This window comes from Drosophila ananassae, chromosome 3L (assembly GCF_017639315.1).
Source record: "Drosophila ananassae strain 14024-0371.13 chromosome 3L, ASM1763931v2, whole genome shotgun sequence".
Lineage (NCBI taxonomy): Eukaryota > Metazoa > Arthropoda > Insecta > Diptera > Drosophilidae > Drosophila > Drosophila ananassae.
This window is the reverse complement of record NC_057929.1, coordinates 20,894,851-20,918,489: the sequence shown is the minus strand read 5'-3', so window position 1 is coordinate 20,918,489 and position 23,639 is coordinate 20,894,851. Positions and strand designations below refer to the sequence as shown.

General features: G+C 39.8%; 1 protein-coding gene across 2 annotated transcripts in view; it reads right to left on the bottom strand.

Annotated features, from left to right (window-relative positions):
• The window catches only part of LOC26515113 (dipeptidyl peptidase 4), a 248,238-nt gene that overhangs the window by 187,804 nt on the left and 36,795 nt on the right, over positions 1-23,639 (bottom strand). Inside the window, exons 3-6 of one of the 2 annotated variants that reach the window (XM_044715313.1) lie at positions 13,124-13,641; positions 3,247-3,509; positions 2,918-3,191; positions 2,597-2,864 (exon numbers count right to left, since the gene is read on the bottom strand). In XM_044715313.1, the coding sequence (XP_044571248.1) occupies positions 2,597-2,864; positions 2,918-3,191; positions 3,247-3,455 (751 nt within the window). In that variant the 5' untranslated portion in view covers positions 3,456-3,509; positions 13,124-13,641. The remainder of the gene's footprint in view (positions 1-2,596; positions 2,865-2,917; positions 3,192-3,246; positions 3,510-13,123; positions 13,642-23,639) is intronic. The other variant, XM_014903908.3, reaches the window with a different exon arrangement.

Here is a 23,639-nt window from a genome sequence, read left to right as displayed (position 1 = left end):
CCTTCATCTAGAAATGCAAATGTATCAATATAGGAGTTATGAGTGTACATTTTGATCGGAACGATACGAAAATATTGTTCCCCTCCGGGTGGATTAGTTCGGTGCGAAGAGACGATGTTAGGATTCGCATGGCCTTTGTGCAGCAGAGGGAGGTGTCTCGACTCGCATTTTCTGATCCAACACAACTTAATTAAAAAGTACCTGCGGCCATAGATCTTCAAGCATTTGTAGCAAAGCTTGTATTCCCTAACCATTTCCCGTTCCTTTTTATAAGGGAGCTTTAGGAATGCCTCGCATTTAGTGATAGGATGGAGTGTACTGTTGCAGGCGTTGCAATGGGTGGCTTCCCTTTGCGCAGCGTTGTACCTTGGTGGATTGTACTCCGAGTTATCTTGGGCATCTATGCTGTACTGGACGTGGGTGTGTACGTTGCTGGCCCTGGAGTAAATTGATGGCATCACTGTGGATGCTGCTTCGGCGATTGTATAGAGCCAGTCGCTGAACGACTTAATCAATGCAGCGCTTGAGTCTTTTGGGAGCATAGCCCAGGTCAGTTTGTAATAGCTGGGAAGTTTGCCTACTAACTCTCTCAACAGCAAGGGGTTGTTTAGGTGGTCATTAAGCTGACAAGCCTCCATTGTAGCACAAATACTGCTAAGGCATAATCTATGAGAGTGTCAAGTCGTTCCTTATTGAAGGGGATTTTTCTCCCCTTTTCAATTAATCTTTCTAGTATCTGATCGGGACGTCCGAAGAACGTCTTGAGCGTTTTTATGACGTCAGGGACCATAACTGGAAGCAGAAGCTTATCTCTTACTAGTTCGAGTGCCTTTCTCTTGAGGCATTTTTGGAGTCATAGCATATTTTCGACAAACCCAGCTACAGTGGTGCTATTTTCAAATGCACTGAGGAATGCAAGCCAGTCATCCGGATTGCCGTTGAATGTCGGTAGATCGGGTGACAGTATTTGACGTGCTGACAGCTGGGTACTTGTAGGCCCGAATGATGTGGTCAGAGCGGCACCACTTTGCTGAGCTAGTATATTGTACTTTTGTTCGATGTAGCTTTGATCGGTCTGCCGCTTTTCCTCTAGCATTTGTAGCATTAGAGTATTGTTTTGTATCAAAATATGTTCATTGGCACGTTCAGCTTGTAAAGAAGTCGGCAGAAGACGCACTTCCATCCTTTTGTATAATGGGTGTTCTCGTCTCGAACGCAGCCAGAGTGGTACCACGTCGTGCAAATATCGCAATGCACCCATATAATGTCTTTGCCGCTACTACTCTTTTTGCATGCACTGCATTCTGTTTGGTTGTATTCACGGGATATCATGGTTATTACTTCTGTTCTTCTTGCTTCTTGTCTTTGTTGTAGCTATGCCTGTTTTCAGCCTTATTAGACAAGAAAGAACTGAGCTGTATTTTTGTTCACGTTAATTGCGCAGCAAAGTTTGATATGTTTTGTAGGTATACTTCGTTTTTTCGCTGTGACTACTCGCTTATATTCAACTTCGAAGCCTGTGTTTATGTGGTCCGATAATGCAGCGGAACTTCTTCGTTCATGTATGAATAGATACGTACGCGACAATAAACCAAAGATCACACACGGGGAGTTTGAGTAAGATTTTTTAAAGGATGTTGCAGCCCAGGATGTGACAATGTCAAAAAAACAAGTTCTAATAGCACGCTTTTAAATTATTATAATATTTATTTAATCAAATTACACGAGCTTTAAAAAATCTTGCTCGTCTTTCAGCTTCTTCTGTGACTAACGATTAGAGATGACATTTTCCAATTCGCTTGTTCTGCTACTCGTTCGTTATTTTACCATATGTTGTCGTGTTGACACTAACAGTGGGCATGATTTTTTTTGTACAATTTGTTTTTAGATATGGGCCATTGTTAAATTTTTAAGTTTTAAGGGATGGGCAATGATGGAAATCAAATTTTTTTTTTAATTTATATGTTTTAGGCTATGGGCCATGATGGTCATCTTTTGGTTTTTTTATTTTTTTTTTAAGACTTTGAGAGTCTAGTATCTCGAAAAGTAAATGGTATTTTAAAAGATGGTCATTGTGTATCACACTAATGAAAAACGAATTTAGTAGTTTCTTTTTTTAATTTTTTTTACCTGTCCAAAAAATTACCAAAACTAAAAACTTAAATATTTTAAAGATGACCATTTGTGGTTAATTGCATTTATTTCGATATTAATAAAAAAAATTCAAAAAGTCGATTATGAAATTTTTGAAAAATTTTTAACTATGTTCAATTTTAAATAATTTCAAAACGGTAGGTGGTCATTTGAAAATATTGATGGTCATTTTTTGGAGAATTGGAGAACGATTCCAGCAGTTTTTTTTTAAATTTTGTTTTACCTGTGATAAAAATGAGCTATACTGAACAGTTAAATATTTCAAAAACTAAACGTTTTTCCAAAATTCTAAAAGATGGCCATTGGTGGTCATTATGGTTTATTTCGATTAAAAAAAAAAAATTCCAAAAGTAAAATTTTACTAAAACCTCTGCTTGAATATAAAATTTATCAATTAATTTTTTTTTAATAAATGAAAGTTGCAATTTATAAAAAAAATTACCTTGGTACAGCCAATCGGGAACACCATTGTAGATTTTATTTTCGTTTCCAGTTGAAGTAATTCTTATATCATTCTCTATAAGAGGAGATTGACGGATAAATATATCGTTTTCTATAACAAATATAATCGCGGTTGTATTTCCAAGCCAAGCAGCATATTGCAGTCGAGTTCTTTGAACCTTTAATGAGTTTTTTACTTTTACGGGCATATGATGATCGTTTTCCACATCATAAATTGTATAGAATGCAGTAAATGATTTTAGAAAAGTCTAAAAAAAAAGGTTCATGTCTATTTATTTATGTTAAATTAATCCTTACTTACTTTTTTTACATTATGCTTAAATAAAACATACTTAAGATCTTTGGAGCATAAATACCCATGAACATTCAATTGGCGAAGAGTATGATTAGTTACTAAAACATTTATTAAGTTGGTAGTTGTATCCAAGATTGCCAACCCACCATCGTCGGACTGGAATACATATTTACGAGTAGTAACCCAAGATGGTGCTAATCTTGTTGGCATTAAATCTCCTTGTAAGTATTCATCTAGGATCATCCTGCGTCCTGACCAATATAAAAGCTCATCGACATATCTAAAAAATAAATATTTCTAGAACTTAATACTTATTTTAAGTTTCGAATTTATACCCCAATAAATATATAGCAGTAATTATACCGGCGATTACAAAACTAATTACAATTAGAGAAAAGATTATACTTCTCCAATTGTGACCTTCATCTAAATCAAGATCATGGTCTTTTTGTTTGGGATCTTGCACTTGTAAAGTTTCATCTGGTGGTAGTCTCCAAGAGCCTCCGGCACCACTTCCTCGATCTGATGTGACGTTAGCATGCATTTTTTTTCCCACGATGTAACAAAGGAAAATATTGATCTTTATATAAGGCAGTGTCTGTAATTAAAAAATAAAATGTATTTTATATATGAGAGTTGAAATAGTTGTTTTCCTTGATTTTAAAATTTAAAATATATAATTTTTTTTACTTTAGTTAAGTGTACGTAGCAGTGTACGTAGGTTACGAACCGCAGGCCTTAGTATACGAGGCAGTCCGATAAGTACTTAGCCTTTCTGCCCGATGTCGTCACTATCGCAAGAGAAATTTACTATCGCGTAGTACATTCTCGTAACCGGCTACTGTCAAAATTTCATGTCGATTTATGAAGAGCCACGCCCAAGTGCCCTCAAAACGGCTACCACGGAGGATAACGTAACAAAAAAACATGATCTCGTATTGGCAGACCGCCAATGGAAGATGCGCGAGATAGCTGAGATAGTAGGCATCTCAAAAGACCGCGTGGGTATATCTAGCATGAAATTTCGGGCAAGAGAAAGGTGTGATCTACATCGACCACCTGAAAAAGGGCAAAACGGTCACTGGGCTGTACTATGCCGAATTCGCCGCCGAATTGCAGAAAATATGGCTCCATGTGGCGAAGAAAAAAGTACTCCTCCATCAAGGCAACGCACCGGCTCTCACTTCCGCCATCGCCATGGCCAAATTGGGCTACGAACTGCTACCCCATCCACCATATTCTCCATATTATCGCGGAAAAATCATAGTGTTAATTTGGACCTACTTGGTCTATGGAGACTTGCACTCATATATCCAAAAATTTTAATACTTAGCCCAGAATCATGAATTGAGCGATATTTTTGAGCGAGACAAATAAAAATCATAAATAATGTTTATTATACCCTTGCAGAGGGTGTAAAAATTTTGGTCAAAAGTGTGCAACGCAGTGAAGGAAACATCTCTGACCCTATAAAGTATATATATTTTTGATCAGGATCACCTCCTAAGTCGATATAAGCATGTCCGTCTGTCCGTCTGTCTGTCTGTTTCTACGCAAACTAGTCTCTCAGTTTTAGAGCTATCGAGTTGAAACTTTGCACACATCCATCTTTTTCTTGCAGGTAGTACATAAGTCGGATCGGCCGGGATCCTATAGCTGCCATATAACTGATTGATCGGAAATGCCATAACTTTGGTGTTTTTGGTAAGTTAGATTGTTAGGACTTTCCACACATGTTATATTTGACCAAAATATCTTATGTATAAAATTTCATAAGGATCGGCCGACTACATCCTATAGCTGCCATATAACTGAACGGTCGGAAATGGCACAACTGCAATGGTATATCAACTTCGGCTCCGCCCGAAGTTAGCTTTCCTTTCTTGTTTTTGATTTTTATTTTCTCGCTTAGCAAAGACCGATAATTTGTAATTTTTTAGCTCAGAAAATAATAATTATTTTGTCATATAGTGTAGAGTACTAGTATACTAGTGTAGAGTAAGCCCTAAAAGGAAACTATTACTGGGTTAGGAGGTCGTTGCGTCACAGGAAGGATCTTTTGAAAACCCGAGCTAATCTCTGAGGAAGAGAATTTGGACCATACACTTGTGCTTCTCGATCTTGTCTTTTAATGCGATGATGCCCAGGAGCCTGTTTATATCTTCGTTGAGAACATGGTGCCCCAAATAATTCTCAAGCTGGGCGTATTTCTAATATTATATAATATAATATTAATATTATCTAATAATATTATCTAATATTATCTAATATAATTTTTTCACCGCAAAATCAATAAGGTAATAAGGAAACATATTCTATTTTGTTTCTCAAATTTATAATTCCATTGTACCCTTAGGAGTACTCCTACCTTTAGGAGTAACAAGACGTGACCCCCAGTACGTATGTTTGAGGCTTAAAGGTCATGTTTGATCTCTGATTAGGACGATGCTTTGCTGGAGCTTTGCTATCTGGTTGATATGTTCGGTAGAATGTATAACTAGGATTTCCTATCCCAGATCATAGAGCATCGACATATGAGTTGGTTGTGTTTAGTGGACGGAAGGAGCTTTGCCAAACCTGGATTATTCTGCGGTCTATTCCAGCGATCCATTCCAGTCTGTGTGACCGTGCTCTTTGCTATGTTTTGTCTGTTGTTCGCGTTTCATCTTGTTGTTATATTAAGTTTGTCTTTTGTTTGGGTTTCATTTTTTCGCGTATCGTGGGTAATCCTCCGTGGGATTTTGTATACATTTTTCTGGGTTTCCTGGAACTTGCGCCAAACGCGTCCGGTCAGTTTCGTAATCACATTAGCCTTATATTGATTATTGCAAGTTCTTAATACATTTTCTGATGCTTGATACTGAAATGTAACTAACTTTTATTCTACTATTTATAAATATGCCTACAGCTCACGTCCAAATATTAAATAAACTTCGTAAATTTACAAAATTCATAAAGTTTTTTGAACAAACACATCATGCAATAAGTGCATCTGAAAAACATGGGGATATTTTCAAGAATTTTGGATATGAGCAGTTACCATGAAGAAAGTTTGGGTGTCTGTAAAAGTCTTAATTAATGCAACTACGGAAAATACGTGCACTCGGTTCAACTTTATAAATTCGATTATATTTTTACCAAAAGAACTTAAGCCTAGCTTATCTATTGCGGCGAAGCGGGGCGAATTCACGAGCGAGCGCAAGTGAGCTTTTCTTGCGCTCCCGCTCTTCTACATTAATTCTACACCGGCCTCGTTGAAGGCCTCCATCAGGCTTCAACCACTGGCAACCACGCCAGCTGGCGGTGATCCACTGTTGGGGCGGCTGGTTGTCCTCGGCGACCAGGACCAGATCGCCCTTCCTGGCGTCCTCCTGCTCCCGCTGCCACTTCGACCGCGCCTGTAGGCTCAAGACGTACTCGCGGGACCATCGCTGCCAAAACGTTTGCTTGATTGACGAGACAAGCCGCCATTGCCGCAAGCACGTTAGACCCTGCTGGCCCGGGGTCCGCGGTGCTGGTGGGGCGATGAGCGGCCCGCCTGTCAACAGGTGCCCGGGAGTCAACGCCTCGCCGTCGCTTGGGTCCTGACTGAGGGCGCCCAGGGACCTCGAGTTCAGGACGGCCTTGACTCCAACGAGGACGGTCTGCAGCTCCTCTGCGGTCAACTTCGCGCTGCCCACCGTTCGTAAGAGTAGGTGCTTTGCAGACTTCACACTTGCCTCCCATAGTCCGACGAAGTTCGTCGCGTTGTCGTAGTGCACGATCTGCGAACATCCTCGGCACGCAACGAACCTTTAAAATGCCAATAAAAAGGAATCAGTTGCTAAGTCAGATACTACTTCTAAATGAACTGCCCTGGACGCAAAACAAACAAAAAGGGCAATTTAAGACTTGTAGTGACTTGTAACTTGTGTCGTTTCAATAGGGCTACAGAAATTCACGCCACATATGGAAAATGGGCGGAGAGCACGAACTCGATCTAAGGGTAAATCTCCCATGATTTGAGTCATCAGATGAGGCTTGCATTTAAAACAGCGAATGCATGACCGCACTATCTGACTGCAGACTTCCTGCGCGTTTACTATCCAAACACGCAGTCGCAAGAGACTCACCAGTGCTCGTGGACCCACATGCAAATTCGACTCGTGCAAGTGTCGAACGTAGCTCTGAACAACTTGAGAGCGCTTCGTCAACAATACTGGAAACTTGGCATCGTACGAAATAGGAGCATTAGCTAGTCGCCCCCCGACCCGCCACAACGAAAAGGTAAGCCCAGCCTGAGAGGTTTCATGGACAAACGGACTTAGCTTCTGTAGGCTTGGGCTAACAACAAGATTTTTTCGAACATTTTTAATTTCTTCTTGATACTCGTGCTCTTGGACTATCTGGACAATTTTATTAAAAGCTTCTTGATATTCGACAGATGAAGGTACATTATCAGAAGTAACTACTAATTTTGTACACTTCTTTATAAAGCGGACCATGTAAACGAACACTCGCAGCAGTTTTAAGTGAGAGGAAAATCCTTCTCTCACTTCCAACAAATATGAGGTAGAGACCATTGCAGTCAGTCCGACCGCATTCTTCTTTGCTTTCATCTGCAAAATCTCTGGTGACGGATCAAACCGGGGCTCGTTGGCCACTTATCTTCCGGCTCCGTTAAAAACGATGGACCTGTGAACCAGATTGATTCTATCGTTTCCTTTACGTCTCCACCTCTTGACACAATATCTGCCGGGTTCTGTTTAGTTGGTACATGCCGCCACGTGCTATCCTCTGACCACTCTTGAATCTCAGCCACTCTAGTTGATACGAACGTTGACAACGACGATGGATGGGAACGAATCCAATGAAGACAAACTTCCGAATCTGACCAATATATACTTCGTTCGATCGGTGCTTTGATAAAAGGTTTTATTTTGCGACAGAGGTCCACGAGAAGGTGAGCGGCACATAACTCAAGACGGGGGAGCTTCTTTGTCTTGAGCGGCGCTACTTTCGACTTTGCAGTCAACAGTGAGACTTTACTACCTTCTGCAGATTTGCAACGGATATAGACGCAGGCTCCATAGGCTCTCATCGATGCGTCAGAGAAGGCATGAATTTCAATTGGTGGCATTGGCTCACTCATCACAAATCTCGGTATTAAGATATCTTCTAACTGTGACAAGGCGAGCTGAATTTTGTTCCACGCGGTTTCCAAGTGCAGTGGAATCGACTCATCTCAATCTAGCTTATTAAGCCAAAGTTCCTGCAACAGGATCTTTCCTTTAATAAGGATTGGGCTTAATAAGCCAAGGGGGTCGAAAAGCTTTGACGTCACCGAAAGAATATTCCGCTTAGTCGCCCTTTAACCCATGACTGAATGTTTTTGTCAGCTCTGAGTCCGAAAGTGTTATTGGCTTAATCGTGCTCTCGGATGTAGTAACTTCAGGCGAGTTTTAAAACTACTTACTCAATTCAAACCCAGTGTTTCGAAGAACCTGAGTTACTTCAGACTTAATTGTCTTTAGCTCCTCCACGCAACCAGCACCCGTTAACATGTCGTCGACGAAAAAAAAAAGTCAGACCCAATAACTTAAGCAGCTCGAGGGAATGTATTTTTCGCGGATTCACTCAACCTCTTCAAACACCTTATGGCCAGGAATGGGGCTGGTGCAGTGCCATAAGTAACGGTGTTGAGCATGCACAATTTCAAGGACTCAGACGGGTCTTTTCTCCACACTATCAACTGGTATCGTCGATCTGCTTTATTTACCATCACTTGACGATACATCTTTTTTATGTCGGCTACCAAAACGAATTTGTTTAGCCGAAATCTAAGAAGAGTTGAGTAAAGCTCTTCCTGAATTGTTGGACCCACCATCAACAACTCATTTAAACACTTCTGTATGGATGTCTTGCAGGACGCAGCAAAAACAACTCGTAGTTTGGTCGTTGTACTTTGCGGCCGTAAGACACACTGGTGGGGAATAACGTAGTGTGGAGAAGCAAGAATCACAAATCTCGGTCTAGGGATTCGTATTCTTCCATAAATTCCAAATACATTTTCTTTAAGTTCGGATCTCGAGATAATCTTCTCTCGAGCGACAGAAATCGGCGTTTGGCTATCTCGAATGAGTTACCCAAAACGCTTTGATTCGACTTAAATGGAAGTTTAACTTCAAATCAACCTGAAGGCAATATTCCTGTAGTCTTCCGATAATGTTCCTCACATAGCTCTTGTTCTGGCGACAACATCTTTTTAAAAGATGGAACTTCTTCCAAAGACCAGAATTTTTTCAAGTTTTTGTCTATTGTCTCTAATATTTCCTCTTGGCAATTCAGACTAGAGACCGGCTGTTGAGGAGTTGAGGAATTTGCCAGATATTTTCCCGATACTATCCACCCAAGAAGAGTTTTTTGAAGGATGGGATGGTTCGGACCTTGCTTTATTTGGCCAACGGACAACAGTTCGAAAAATGACTCAGCTCCAATTAGCATATCTATCCGCTGAGGTTTGTTAAAATATGGGTCTGCTAATGGCAAGTTTTTTGGTAGGGTCCAATCTTTCACGTTCACTGACTGGTCAGGGTGATAGCCTGAAATTGTTTTCAAAACCCAAAAGTCGAACGGAAACTAGCTACCATTGACTCTCGACTTCACCACGGTGTGTATCTTTTTCTTTACTTGTGAATTAGTTTAACCAATTCCAAGCAAGTTGATGCACGATTCCTCCCTACGAATCTGTAAGCGTTGAGCAAGATCTTCTGTATTAAAAATTCATTTGTGACCCTGAGTCAAGTAATGCTCGGGCCAATATGTGCTCACCATTTTTTGTTCGAACGCTTACGATCGACGTTGCTAACAAAACCCTTTCTACAGACGACGCATGCAAAGCATGTGAAGTAAAAGGGCCATCATTCGTTAACGCTGGAGGAGGATTGTGTGGGTGGTGGTAACGCTAAGTTATTTTCAGTCACTGTAAATCGGTACAGAAGTTTATGGTGCGATCTTGCACAGATTTGACACCTGGTCGATTTGCACTTAGCTACCGTGTGACCTTTTCGCAGACAATTCAAACATAGGGAGGCTGACTTAACAAACTCAAACCTTTGCGTTACAGCAAGGCGAGCGAACGGACTGTACTGGGCCAAAATATGGTTGTTAGCGTTACAATAACTGCAAGCTGGTTTGTCGTTGGTAGAAGCAACGAAAGTTCTATTCAGTTGCTTGCTGAACCCAGTTTTTTCTTGTTTTGGTTTGCCAGTCTCTTCAGCGGACAGATGCTGGTATCTACGATTTAGTATTTTTTCGAAATCGGACCACAGCGGCAATTCCTCATAATCCAGTGACTCTTCCCATTTTTGCTTGGTCACTGGATCCACTCTACTCAAAATTAAATGGATAATCATTGAGTTTGCAATTTTAGTATCATCTCCGATGGATAATTGTGATCCATAAATTGATGACACAGTGTCGATGAGTCCCCTCAACGATGACGCAGACGGCTGGGAAATTTTCGGAAGGCTGAACAGTTGATGTATTTGGTTCGCAAAGATGAGACATTCGTTATCATAAACTCTTTTTAGACTAGCGATAGCTTTGTCGTAATTACTCTCGGTGACTTGGAATGCCTTGATAGTTCCTAAGGCTTCACCAGAGCGGCAAGAAATTAAGTGATTAAATTTCTCAATAACCGGAATGTTTACATCTTTGTTAACTTATTAGTTCGAGACATTTCTCGAAAAGACTTATGAAATTTTTTAAATCCGAATAATTTCCACTGAATTTTGGCAATACCAAACTGGGAAGTCGAGCTCGGGGCTGCAGAAATTGCAGTAGCTGGACGGGAGTCTTCAGCTGAATTAAAGGCATTACATAAGGACATAATCCTTGCCTTGGTAGTTATTCCTAATTCTTCCAACTCGTGCCAACTTCATCTATTTGCTCGATCTGGTCTTGCAACTCATTTGCTTTAGAAATTGCCTCATCTAAAACCTGAAGCCTGCACTCTTGCTCGGTTTTGTTTAGAGGAAGTGATCCATCTTCCAAACGTTCCTCCAACCGGCGAATGCTTTTAACTTTGACATTTAATCTTCTTTTTAAATTCTGAATGGTCGTGAAATTAATTTTGGGTTTATTACTCTCCATTCTACAATTATTTATTTTCTAAAAAGAAGCGAATTCGTTGCGATTTAAATATTTAACAAGAAAGGAAAGCTAACTTCGGGCGGAGCCGAAGTTTATATACCCTTGCAGTTCAGTCGCAGTCCGCTAGGTGGCGCCACGCATCTTGTATTATTAGATATGTAGCGGATCGTATATAGTCGGCCGATTCTTATGAAATTTGGCATATTGAATTATTTTTCCCAAAATAGAATCTGTACCAAATCCCATCTTTCTAACTTAAAAAACACCAAAGTTATACCAATTTCGATCGTTCTATGACAGCTATAGGATATAGTCGGCCGATCCTTATAAAATTTTGTACATAAGATATTTTGGTCAAATATAACATGTGTGGAAAGTCCCAACCCTCTAACTTAAAAAACACCAAAGTTATGGCATTTCCGATCAATCAGTTATATGGCAGCTATAGGATATAGTCGACCGATCCCGGCCGTTCCGACTTATATACTACCTGCAAAGGAAAGAAGGGTGTGTGCAAAGTTTCAACTCGATAGCTCCAAAACTGAGAGACTAGTTTGCGTAGAAACCGACAGTCAGACAGACGGACAGACGGACATGCTCATATCGACTCAGGAGGTGATCCTGATCAAGAATATATATACTTTATAGGGTCGGAGATGTCTCCTTCACTGCGTTGCACACTTTTGACCAAAATTATAATACCCTCTGCAAGGGTATAAAAATTATTTAAAATTTAATAAACAAATAAAATTTTAATATATATACAAAATTAAATAAATTTTAATTTTAATTTCGGCACAAACAACGAAAATAATAATAATTAATTAATTTACGAAATTTCTTTTATTTAAAATGTTTATTTTAAAGTAAAGTTCTGTGGATTGTAATTTTTTATTTTTTATAATAAAAATAAATGATTAATTTCCAACCAACGAAAACAATAATTAATTAATTAATTGATAGTCAAATTAAATATAGTCGAAGCACTGAGTATTTAAATATTTGTTCACCAGTGATACCGAAAACAATATACTGAACCAAATTGTAAGGTATCGCGTCACTTGGCGTTCCGTTGAACAAAAGGCGCCAAAATTGCATATACGTCCATATGTACATACAGCAGCGGATAACGGAGGGAGGCGAAAACGATAAGTTCACCGCTGCATCTATTTGTATGTACCAATTATTTATGCACAAAATATATAAAATAATTTTTTTGGCTGCACTTTATCTATTTTATTGGAAAATATTTACAATATCGAAAACGAGGGGTAAGGGGTGACAGGGATTTTGGAATAATTTATGCGTCTTTATTTTTGTCCACAGGCAATTGTTCATATGTATTGGCAATATTTAATAAAATTTATATATAACTTTATTATTTTCTTTAGATCTACTATTTTTAAAGTACGTATGCGCCAAGAATTGAAAGGAGGGTGCAATATTCCAGCACCAGACGAATATTATTTTGTCTTTTCTCGACTTTCAATTCTTTGCACAAATACCTGCAGTTCTGATTTTTGATCCTTTAATCCTGCGGCTACTTCCCTAGGACAGTCGATGGAGGTGCAGGACATGGGGATGACGATGTCTCCAGTTGATAAAAATTTGTTTCGCGACGCAAACCTTAAATTGTTTTTTGTTTATCGTTTTTAAATGTTCACAACACTACCGTCGCGAGCAACTTTTTATTTTCATTTTTTTTTTAAATGTGTTCTTTGTGTTACTGTCACTTGTTGCTTTTTTATTTCATTATATTAACTACAGTCCACCCAGGGGAGCCAAAATGTTAACTGAGACTAGTTTACCTCGTCGCAAAAAACCAAAAGACAAAAAAAGGTGGCTGTAAAAATTAATTAATGCAACTACGGAAAATACGTGCACTCGGTTCAACTTTATAAATTCGATTATATTTTTAACAAAAGAACTTAAGCCTAGCTTATCTATTGCGGCGAAGCGGGGCGAATTCACGAGAGAGCGCAAGTGAGCTTTTCTTGCGCTCCCGCTCCGCCCTATACTAACTTATACTAGACTTCAATAAAATTCAAACTTAATCTTCTACATTAATTCTACACTCCCCTTTTGTTGTTCGCCGTGCCACGCTGCCCTTCAAGAACAGCTAAGTTCCACGGCGTTTCTACTTTCTTCTGCTCTCGGGGGAACCGTACCTTCTACGTTTCTTCCCCACCGCAGAATGGGACTTTTCGCCGATTATATTTTTGGCCCACATATCGTAACTACCAAATTGCATAAAGATCGTCCGACTATATCCGAAAATGCCGAAAATGCGTTTATTCGATAATGCTTTTCATGTGGTAAAGATTTATAAATTTCATTTGAAATTCTTTTACAAATTCGGTGAATGTATAGTATATTTTATGAACTAGTTAAAACGAAGGATTGATGCTGGTTTTCGTGATGTTTATTATGAATCCTCAGCTCATTTTCAGCAAATATCCAATCAATTTACGTTAAATTGGTTATTGATTCACTTAAAGCCTCTTTAAGTTGATCAGTGCTTCTGGATCTGCATATTTTAAAATCTCCTTATTTTAATTACTTATTTTCGAAATTTTGTTATAGCATACGCAGGATTCCTATAAAAAACAATAAAAGATGTATCAAGATATTTAAAAGAAATGGGTTGATATATGGTTCTAGGATTTAAAGACTTATTTGTCTCAAACAAAAACATTACATTTTTAGAAATGTTTTGCTTGGCATTATCGATTGCTATCAATTCATTTTATAATATCGAAATCTTCTCTTTCGCTGAGAAGAGTCCAAGTTTCGAAAAAACAAAGAAAATGTTCAGAAAAAATAATAGGGTCGTTAAAAATATCTTCACGATGGCTTCAAAGAGACTCATCATTATGGTAATATAGGCAGTTTTCTTCGTTTCTGTTAACCACTTGTGTCTATATTAACGGTAACCATATATTTGGCAGTTGGTTTGAGATAAAGAACATATGGTAAACCCTGAGTTTCAGAGGTTTTCATATTTTTAGCATATCTTAACATATTTTCTCTATTTCGTGCAGATATGTTCGCAGTTTTCACTTTATCAACTGTATTGAAAACCAACTCTTCCGTCCCAATTTGCGCAAATTTTGTGGAATTGTAATGGTTTACTTCTTCGTTAGAAGAAAATAAATGAATGGAAAATAAATAAATGAATTAGGAGCTCTATATCTGCAATTTTCATATAAGCAGATAAATAATTTAAGGCTTGTGCAAATGCATGATCGCCTCTTCGACGCATTATTTCTGTGAGCTCAAAATACTTGAAGTTGCTCCATAGGCTATTTCCCGCTAAAACGTTATAAGGATTATTCGTCCTCTCCGAAAAAATCCAACTGTCTCCAACTGGGGAAAGCTGCTTTAGGTGTCCAAAAAATATAATTGATTTTCCTGCAAAACAAGTCTGGGCATCGGAAAATTTGACGAAGCCTTTGATCCAAAAATTAAAGCCTTTTTGAGCCAACCATGAAAATGTAATCGATTATAATTAATTGGAGATTTATCAATTTGCAATGAATTGTATTTAAGCTATCATTGCTTCAGGGCTTAAGGGACCTGAGGCCTGATTAATTGGAAGAAAAAACTCTAATTGAACAGTTAATCCTCCAATTCAAAAAGCAGATTTTCCAGTTGGAGCATATAATAACACCTTTGCCGAATCAGTAGCACCAGGAAGCTTATTGGCTCGCCAAGTCACAGACTGATATATGGTTAAAATCAACCTGCTTTTCCCTAAACCGGCCTCTCCACCAACGTATTCGTTAAATATATTTTTACAAACAACATTATGTATTACATATGCATAATACAAACAACATTATGTATTACATATGCATAATATTGTCGTTGTGTGTAGTTGAGGGACCGAGTTAGCGAGCAAGGATCATCATTGGAAACAAACGGGGGGAGTCTAAATAATTGAATGCACAAGTCTGTGTACAAAAGAATCATCTCGCAGATTACCAGCGGTAACTGCTCCGGATTTTTTGCATAAAGCAATGGAAATTGAATCTTGTATACGCTGCATTTCATAAAATTTATACACATAAATATACACATAGAAACCAACGCACCGTCGTGGTCGTAAAAACGGATTTTAGATCTTGAGGAATTTTATTACTTCCTTGAAGTTGTGCTAGCCATGGCTCGCTAAGTGAAATGTTGTGCTTTCTGTAGAGCTCGGTAGTCACTAAGTACCGTATAGCTTCAAGGACCCGAGCGGGTCGAATAGTTTCAGTCATGAGATTGTGAGCGTACTTTAGCCTCCTTTTTAAATGGACTTGGACGTCATGAGTAGAGTCGAAAGAGCGCAAAGGCGCAGTCACAATGTCAGGAACTGAAATTGAAACGTTTGCTTAAAGAGACGGCACGACGGCAGGTGTTGCAAAAATTATATTTGCCGGACGAACTGGGAAATTTTCTCGTCAAATAGAAAGCGTTGCCAACGTTTTAGAGGGGAAATTTAGAGGAGATAGCAAGGATGTATAATCCACTTACCTACGAACGGAACCAGTACAGTAGATACAAATTTCCGTTGGTCCTTCCTTTAGAACATAAATAATCTCTGATACAGTTCCCTCACCGATGATCGAATCCTAAAACGCTGCAGTTGTCGTTCCTGGTCCATATCATCCTCCGAAAGTTCTGCCTTTGCAACCATATTCTGTTGTTACCGCCTTTGGGAGGCATCCAATCGATTTTGGCGGTCAATCCTAAAGTTTATTAGTCTCTGCCATTTGTCGAATTTTTTCATTCCGAATCCTCCGGTGTTGTCGTGTTTCCCGGCGTTGACATGTATTCATCCGTTGATCCTAGCGACGCGATTTCTCCTGGTTCCTCTCCTGTTATTTTTTTGCGCGGTTTCCACTGCATACGTACAGCCCACCTCCCGTCCAACCGACCGAGGGACGCTGCCGCGTAACGTACGGCTTGAATCCGGGGAATAGATCCGAGATAGTTTAAGCGAAGAGAAGGAGAAAGATATCACGAGGAAGAGTGTTGCACAGATAAGGCGTTTAAAATAAGCGATTTAAGATTGTTAGTGGAGCAAAGTAACAAGATGTGGTAGAGACCATTGTAGTCCGAACATAATACCCTGAACAGATCGTGTTGGGCATATGTCGAACTACAATGGCTGAGTAGTAGAGGACGAAAGTTTCTAGTCCTTTTTCTACGAACGTTAAAATTTACGCGTGTTAGTAAATGCTACACAGCCAGCATAAAAAAGATTATATAGAAACATGACACCCAGCATCGTTCTACGGTTTGTTTATGATGGTAAGTTGATTAGTAAGAGTCTACTCTACTAAGGAAGTTTTTTTGTACAGATTCTATGTGATCTCGTTGTACTCCGTGTTGAGGACTCCAGACACACGATCCATACTCAAGAATCGGACGGACCAATGATGTATCTAACGTTTTAGTTATGTACGGGTCATTAAATTCTTTTGACAATCTTTTAATAAAACCAAGCACACCCATAGCTTTATTAACCATGGTAGATATATGGTCGGTAAATTTAAGTTTCAAATCTAATAGGACACCTAGATCGTTAACCTGAGTTAGTCGTTCTAAGGCGTTCCCATAGAGAAAGTACACAGCCTGGTGAGGACTAGATCGGTAAAAAGACATGAGTTTACATTTCGATCCATTAAGCTTTAGGTTATTTGCTGAACACCAATTTTGAAGTTTATCCAAATCGGATTGAAGTCTAGACTGGGCGCTAGTGAATTTATACTGAAGGCATAGCTTAACGTCATCAGCGTACATAAGTACAAGTGAATTAGTTAAGGCAAGGTGCAAGTCGTTAATAAACAGTTGTAAGCCATTCCGGAACCCAACCGTGATAAAAGATGTTAGCTCCAATAAGTTGGTAGTGGTGGAGCGGCGCTTCATGAAACCATGCTATTTATTATTATTGAACTAAACGAGCGGTTCGCACAGGGCCTCGGCACAGTTCTTTAGAACACAGCCTGGTACTCCAACAGGGCCTAGCGAATACACGGGCTTGACCTTAAGATGAGCAAAATATAAGGTTACCTGATTGGATATTATAAGTGTAAGGCTGAGCTGAACTGCTGCTTGGTGAACACGTAGTTTGAAAAAACTGTGCAAAGAGATCGGCCATTGCCTGATCAGTGTTCACATAAGAGTTCTCAAACGTAAGCAGTGGGGGAAAAGATACATGTTTACGCTTAGTGTTTACAAATTTATAATACTGCTTCGGATCCTGAGTAAACTGAATCCTGCAGATACAATTTTTGTAAAGCGATGTTTATATACTCACATGCCAGTAAATCAGACCAATCAAATTCCGAGATTAACTTATTTAATTTCATAAAATCAGCCTTTCGGAAGAAACGAACTTTATGAGATTTAACTGTAGACTTAAGGTCAATTAAGGAGTTGTTTTCGATTGAAAGCTCAAGAGTGGGATGATATGGATGCTCAGGGTCAGAAAGGGGCAAAGTTCTGGAAAGAGTAATTCCATCAGGATTAGAAACGAAACATAAGTCCAACAGCCGACCTAAAGAATTTCTACCGTGCTTAATTTGCCCGAGTGACATGTCGACTATACCTGCAAGGAAGTCGTGGTGGGAGTTAAGCTGTAAAGACGATGAATTATCAACATCTGACCACATAAGTTCTGGGATATTAAAGTCACCCAGAGCTATCAGCTGGTCACCACCAGACAGACGATCGAAAACCAAACGAATAGCGGACAAATGTTGCCAGTATGTTGGCGTTTTGGACGAAGGTGGTATGTAAGAACAGGTAACATACAAAGATTGATCAGATAAAGTGATTTTGATGCAAAGAAATTCAATGTCACCAAACGCTTGTGATTTTACCTCTTCAGAAGCAAATTTGGAGTCTACAGAAATTAACACTCCTCCTCCCCTTCGCAGAGTTCTATCTCATCTAATAGTGGTGTACCTACTAGAAAAAACGTCGGAGCTTAAGATCTCCGGCTTTAACCAAGTTTCTGTAAATACAATAATGTGAGATGCAAAGAAAGAACTATCAGAAGACAGTTTGGGAAGTTTACTGCGTAACCCTCTAGTATTCTGATAGGTAAGTGTTAGTGAAGACATTAGTTTTTTGAAACTGAGGAAGATGAGGTGGATGGTTGGTCAGTGGCCGTAAAATGTGGGAGTTTTACACCCACAGGTTTGGTTATTTTTGTTTTTCACCGTACTCGGCTGATGTTCTTGGACGAAAATATTCTCTGGCCAAAAGCTGACGGAACAAATAGTCTTATATCTGCAAGGGCACACGTAAAAGATGACGTGTGCCTGTTGTATGATTAAATTTTGTAATGTCCACCTTTATGTCGACTTTTGTTTTGGCTTTGATGTAAGCCGAGATATCAATCTCAGAAGTATCAGGGGCAAGCCGGGAAACAAAAATGTGTTTCGATGGTGGGATCACCTGCAAGGGTTTTGTTGCTGCCGTATTACTGCCGCATCAGTACGTATCGGGGGTCCGGACGGTTGATTACCATGTTTGGTAACTATTACGGGTGTTTGAATTATTGGGTCTGGGATCACTTGAAGCGATGCCACAGAGGACATATCGGACAATTGCTCATTAATTCTGAGATATTCGGAAGCCGAATTTTTTCGTCACAAGCTTATCACTAAAGAGGATTTCTTACGCTTTGGAGACTCATTTAGTAGTTGAAGACTACTAAAGTGTGAATCGAGCGCACAGAGTTGGTCATTGATTTTACGAAAACCACTAATCAACTCCTTGAATCCGCTTTTAGTCTGCCTCATGAACGATCTCATTTCGTCCTGAACAGCACGACAACCGTCACAGCAAAAGTGGAGACCAGACATACATGAAATATCATCCGAAACTGAGGCCGTGAACCCGGCACACTTAGCGTGTAAAACGTTTTCACAAAGCCAGCAGTGGATGGTAGGCTGGGAAGAGGAGATTGTCTTATTACAAGACTTCAACGCACAGAAAGTTTAAATTCCATAATTATTAAGAATGAAATAATTAATTTATTAATATTATTTGTTTTAATTTTTAAGGAACCTTGAACCACTGTACCAGGGAAACGAAAGGGCGAGATTAAAGAGAGCAGTTAGTGCGAGTTAGTAAGATACAAAGAAAAGAGATAAGAATCTCTAATGAGCGAGAGTATAAGCAATATAATAGAAGCAACACCTTAAGAGATGAAGAAGCAGAGCAGGGCTATGTTTGGAAGAATAACCAAATTATTATTTTACCTCCAGATATATACCTGCACACGATTATTGGCATCTCTTTTCTGTACTCGCTGCTTGTCTTCCGGATTCCTTCGTCGTTGGCAATGCTCCTCAGTGTCTCTCTCCTGTTCCCTTGCATGTTCTTCTGAATCCTACCGATGATCAGCGCACGCTGCGGCATCCCGAATTCGTTAAGGAATTCGGTACTCCGGATCGGTCTTTTGAGCGGCATGGTAAGCAGTATTTTCCACTTCTCTCGTCGGCGCTCCTCAGGGTCCTCTCGACAGGTCGCACGTGCCTCCATATCCCGAATCCGTTCGGGAATTCGGTACTCCGGATCTGTCCTCCGAGCGACATGGTAAGCAGTATTTTCCACCTGCTCTCGTCGGCGCTCATCGGGGTCCTCTTGGCGAGTCGCACGTGCTTCTATGTCGCGATTTCTTTCTGGGACACGGTAGCCAAGATCCTTTCGCCGATGAGCATGTCCTTCAGCTTCCCGAATTCTCTCAAGGTAACGGATTCTTTCGGATTCTTACGGATTTTGATTCTAAGTGGCGCGCGCTGTGGTTTCCCGTGCCCGACTTTCCTCCCACAGTTCTGGGTTATTGGCGTGAACATTGGCGATGTGTTCAGAATTCCGAACCCTTATTTGGGATGCATTTTGTTAAAATTACACTAACACTAAATACATTAAATACACTGTGCACTTTTTAGTAATGTTCACTTTTATAAAGATACTTTTCTCACACTTATTTTTGCACTTTTCTTGTTAAAAATACTTTTTTCACACATGCACTTTTTTCACACAAAAATACTTCGCACTGCTAATTGGCACAGTAACGTCGTTACTCGATACATTTTTGTCATTGACTTATCTGCGGACTAATGGATGTGCCAATATATAGCCATTTTAGGTAATATCCAAAATAATAAAACATTGTAGCTTAACGCATTAGGGTTACGCAATTTCATCCGTTTTTTAAAAGGCAATATAAACCATTTTTTATATGTACCTGTTGTGTTTGGGGTTATAAATATTATTTATATTAAATTTTTTGCGTTAATCTGACGGAAGTCCACACACATCCTCTTCTGAGCCGTCTTCTTTTTCACCATAATAATAGGAGCAAATACGCGCTACTTGACGATTCGATGCACCCCTTCTCCAACAGCCCAATATACTATGATATTTTTAGGATTTTACCTTTGTTTTATTGGGATGTGTTCCCTCATTGTGATCTCGTGCTGTATTATGTACGAGCAGCTTTTCTGGCCTGCAAAAGCCTCTGGCCTTGTATCTGAACCAATCTGAATCCAATCTTTCGAGGATCTTGTCACCGCTATTGACAGCCTATCCTCCAGGAAGCCACTCCATCTTTTTCCATCATTACTGTTTTGCCGAATTCTCCGAGGAAGTCCTACGGTAACACCACATTGTCTCGCATGCCTGGCATCACCGCCTCTTCTTCTTGTCACCAAAGTTTATACTTCTCTAGAGTATCTTTCATGTTTGGCTCCCATTGTCCAACTTCACCAGTCTGTCCCTCGGCTGCTCTGTTGCCCCGACAAACCTTGGTGCGGTTCCTCTATCTGTCATCTTGGTGTCCAACCCTGGGCTTTGAGCCTTTTCCTGATATGTGGTTGGTTGAATTTTTCCCCCTTTCCTGGTGCCCATTTTTCGGAATGACTCTGTCTATTCGACTCGATTTTTCTAGAGGCGTGGAGTGTGGTTTTGTGGAGGCTTTATTTAACGCATCTGTTTCCAGAGCAAGCTCCTTGAATTCCTTGGCTAGGGTCATTACCTCCATTAGATATGCGTATCTATATGGCCCTATGAACATTTTTATCAGTGACTGATGAAAATTTAAAAGCTCCCCTCGTCGTATTAAAAGGCTCCCTTCGCCGCTGCTTCCGCTGGAAAATGGTTACAAGAGCACGGAATCAATCTAAGGGTAAATCTCCCATGATTTGAGTCATCAGATGAAGCTTGCATTTAAAGCAGCCTATTACCTGACTGCAGATTTTTTGCGCATTTATTATCCAAACATTGCTGTCGCAATGTTGAAACATAAAAATTCGGGCAAGTATCGGAAGTAGTTCTGAACAAATTGAGAGCGCTTCGTAAAAAATACTAGAAAGTGGCATCGTACGATACAGGAGCATTAGCTAGTCGCCCCCAACCCGCAACAACGAAAGGGTGAGCTCAGCCTCAGAGGCTTCATGCACAAACGGATTTAGCTTCTGTAGACTTTGGTTAAAAATCAAGTTATTTCTAATATTTATACTCGTGCTCTTGAACAATAGGGACCATTTTATTGAAATATTCATGATATTAAACTAACTAATAATTTTTTACATTTCCTTATAAACCCGAACATGTAAACGAATACTCACAGCAGGTTAAGTTGAGAGAAAAATCCTTATACAACTTCCAATATATATGAGGTGGAGACCATTGGGATAAATCCGATCGCTTTTTTTCCGATTCGATTTTTTTGCTTCCATCTGCAAAAGCTCTGGTGACGGATCAAACCGGGGACTCGTTTCCCACTTATCTTCCGGCTCCGTTAAAAACGATGGATCTGTAAACCAGATTGATTCTTCTGTTTCCTTTACGTCTCTACCTCTTGACCTTGACCACCTCCACAATATCTGCCAGATTCTGTTTAGTTAGTACATGCTGCCACTTGCTATCCTCTGACCATTCCTGAATCTCGGCAACTCGATTTGATAGGAACGTTGACAACGACAATGGATAGGAACGAATCCAATGAATACAAAGTTTTGAATCCGACCAATATGCTTTCTTCGTTCGATCGGTACTTTGATAAGAGGATTTATCTTGCGGCAGAGGTCTGCATGAAGGTGAGCGGCACATAACTCATAAAGGGGGAGCGTCTTTATCTTGAGCGGCGCTACTTTAGACTTTGCAGTCAACAACGAGAATTTAAAAGAGAATTTAGCTCCTTCATGAAACTAGCACCCGTTAACATGCTGTGGACGTAGAAGCCTGACCCAATAACTTTACCAACTCGAGGGATTGTATTTTTCGCGAATTCACTCAACCTCTTCGAACACCTTATGGTCAGGAATGGGGTTGGTGCAGTTGAGCTTGGACAGTTTCAAGAACTCAGATGGGTCTTTTCTCCACACTATTAACTGGTATCGCCTATCTGTTTCATTCACCATTACTTGGCGATACATCTTTTTTATCTCGGCTATCAAAGCGAATTTGTTTAGCCGAAACCGAAGAAGAATTGAGTACAGCTCTTCCTGAATTGTTGGACGCACCATCAACAAATTATTTAAACATTTTTGTGTGGATATCTTACAGGACGCATCAAAAACGACTCGTAGTTTGGTCGTTGTACTTTGAGGCAGTAAGACACACTGGTGGGGTATTACGTAGTGTGGAGTAGCAAGAACATCATTGCTTACAGGGGACATACATATGATCTAGGGATTCATATTCTTCCATAAATTCCACATACATTTTCTTTATGTTCATGATCTTGAGATAATCTTGTCTCGAGCGACAGAAAGCGGCTTTTTGAAAGCGCCATCTCGAATGAGTTGCCCAAAACGATTGGATCCGACTTAATTGGAAGTCTGACTTCAAATCGACCTGAAAGCAGTATTCTAGTAGTCATTCGATAATATTCCTAAGCTTCTTCCAATGACCAGAATTTTTTTAAATTGTAGTCTATTGATTCTAATATTTCTTCTTGGCAATTCGGGCTAGAGACCGGTTGTTCAGGAGCTGAGGAACTTGCCATATATTTTCCCGATACTATCCTCCTAAGGAGCGTTTTATGCAGTAGGGATGGTTCGGACCTTGCTTTATTTGGCCAACAGACAACAGTTCGAAAAATTACTCAGCTCCAATTAACATATCTATCCGCTGAGGTTTGGCAAGTTCTACTAATGGCAAGTTCTTTGGTAGGGTCCAATCTTTCACGTTTCCTGGTCAGGTTGATAGCCTGAAAGTGTTTTTAAAATAAAAAAATTCGAACGGAAACTCACTACCATAGATTCTTGACTTCACTTCGGTGGGTATCTTTTTCTTTACTTGTGAATTGAATTGGCCAATTCCAAGCAAGTTGATGCATGATTCCTCCCTACGGATCTGTAAGCGTTGAGCAATATCTTCAGTAATGAAGTTCAATTCAGACTCAGGGTCGTCTGGTAATGCTCGGGCCAATATGTGCTCGCCATTTTTTTCGAACGCTTACGATCGACGTCGTTAACAAAACCCTTTCTAGAGACGACGCATGCAAAGCATGTGAAGTAGTAGACCTATCATTCTTTAACGCCGGAGGAGGATTTTCTGTTGGTGGTGGTAACGCTTATTTCAG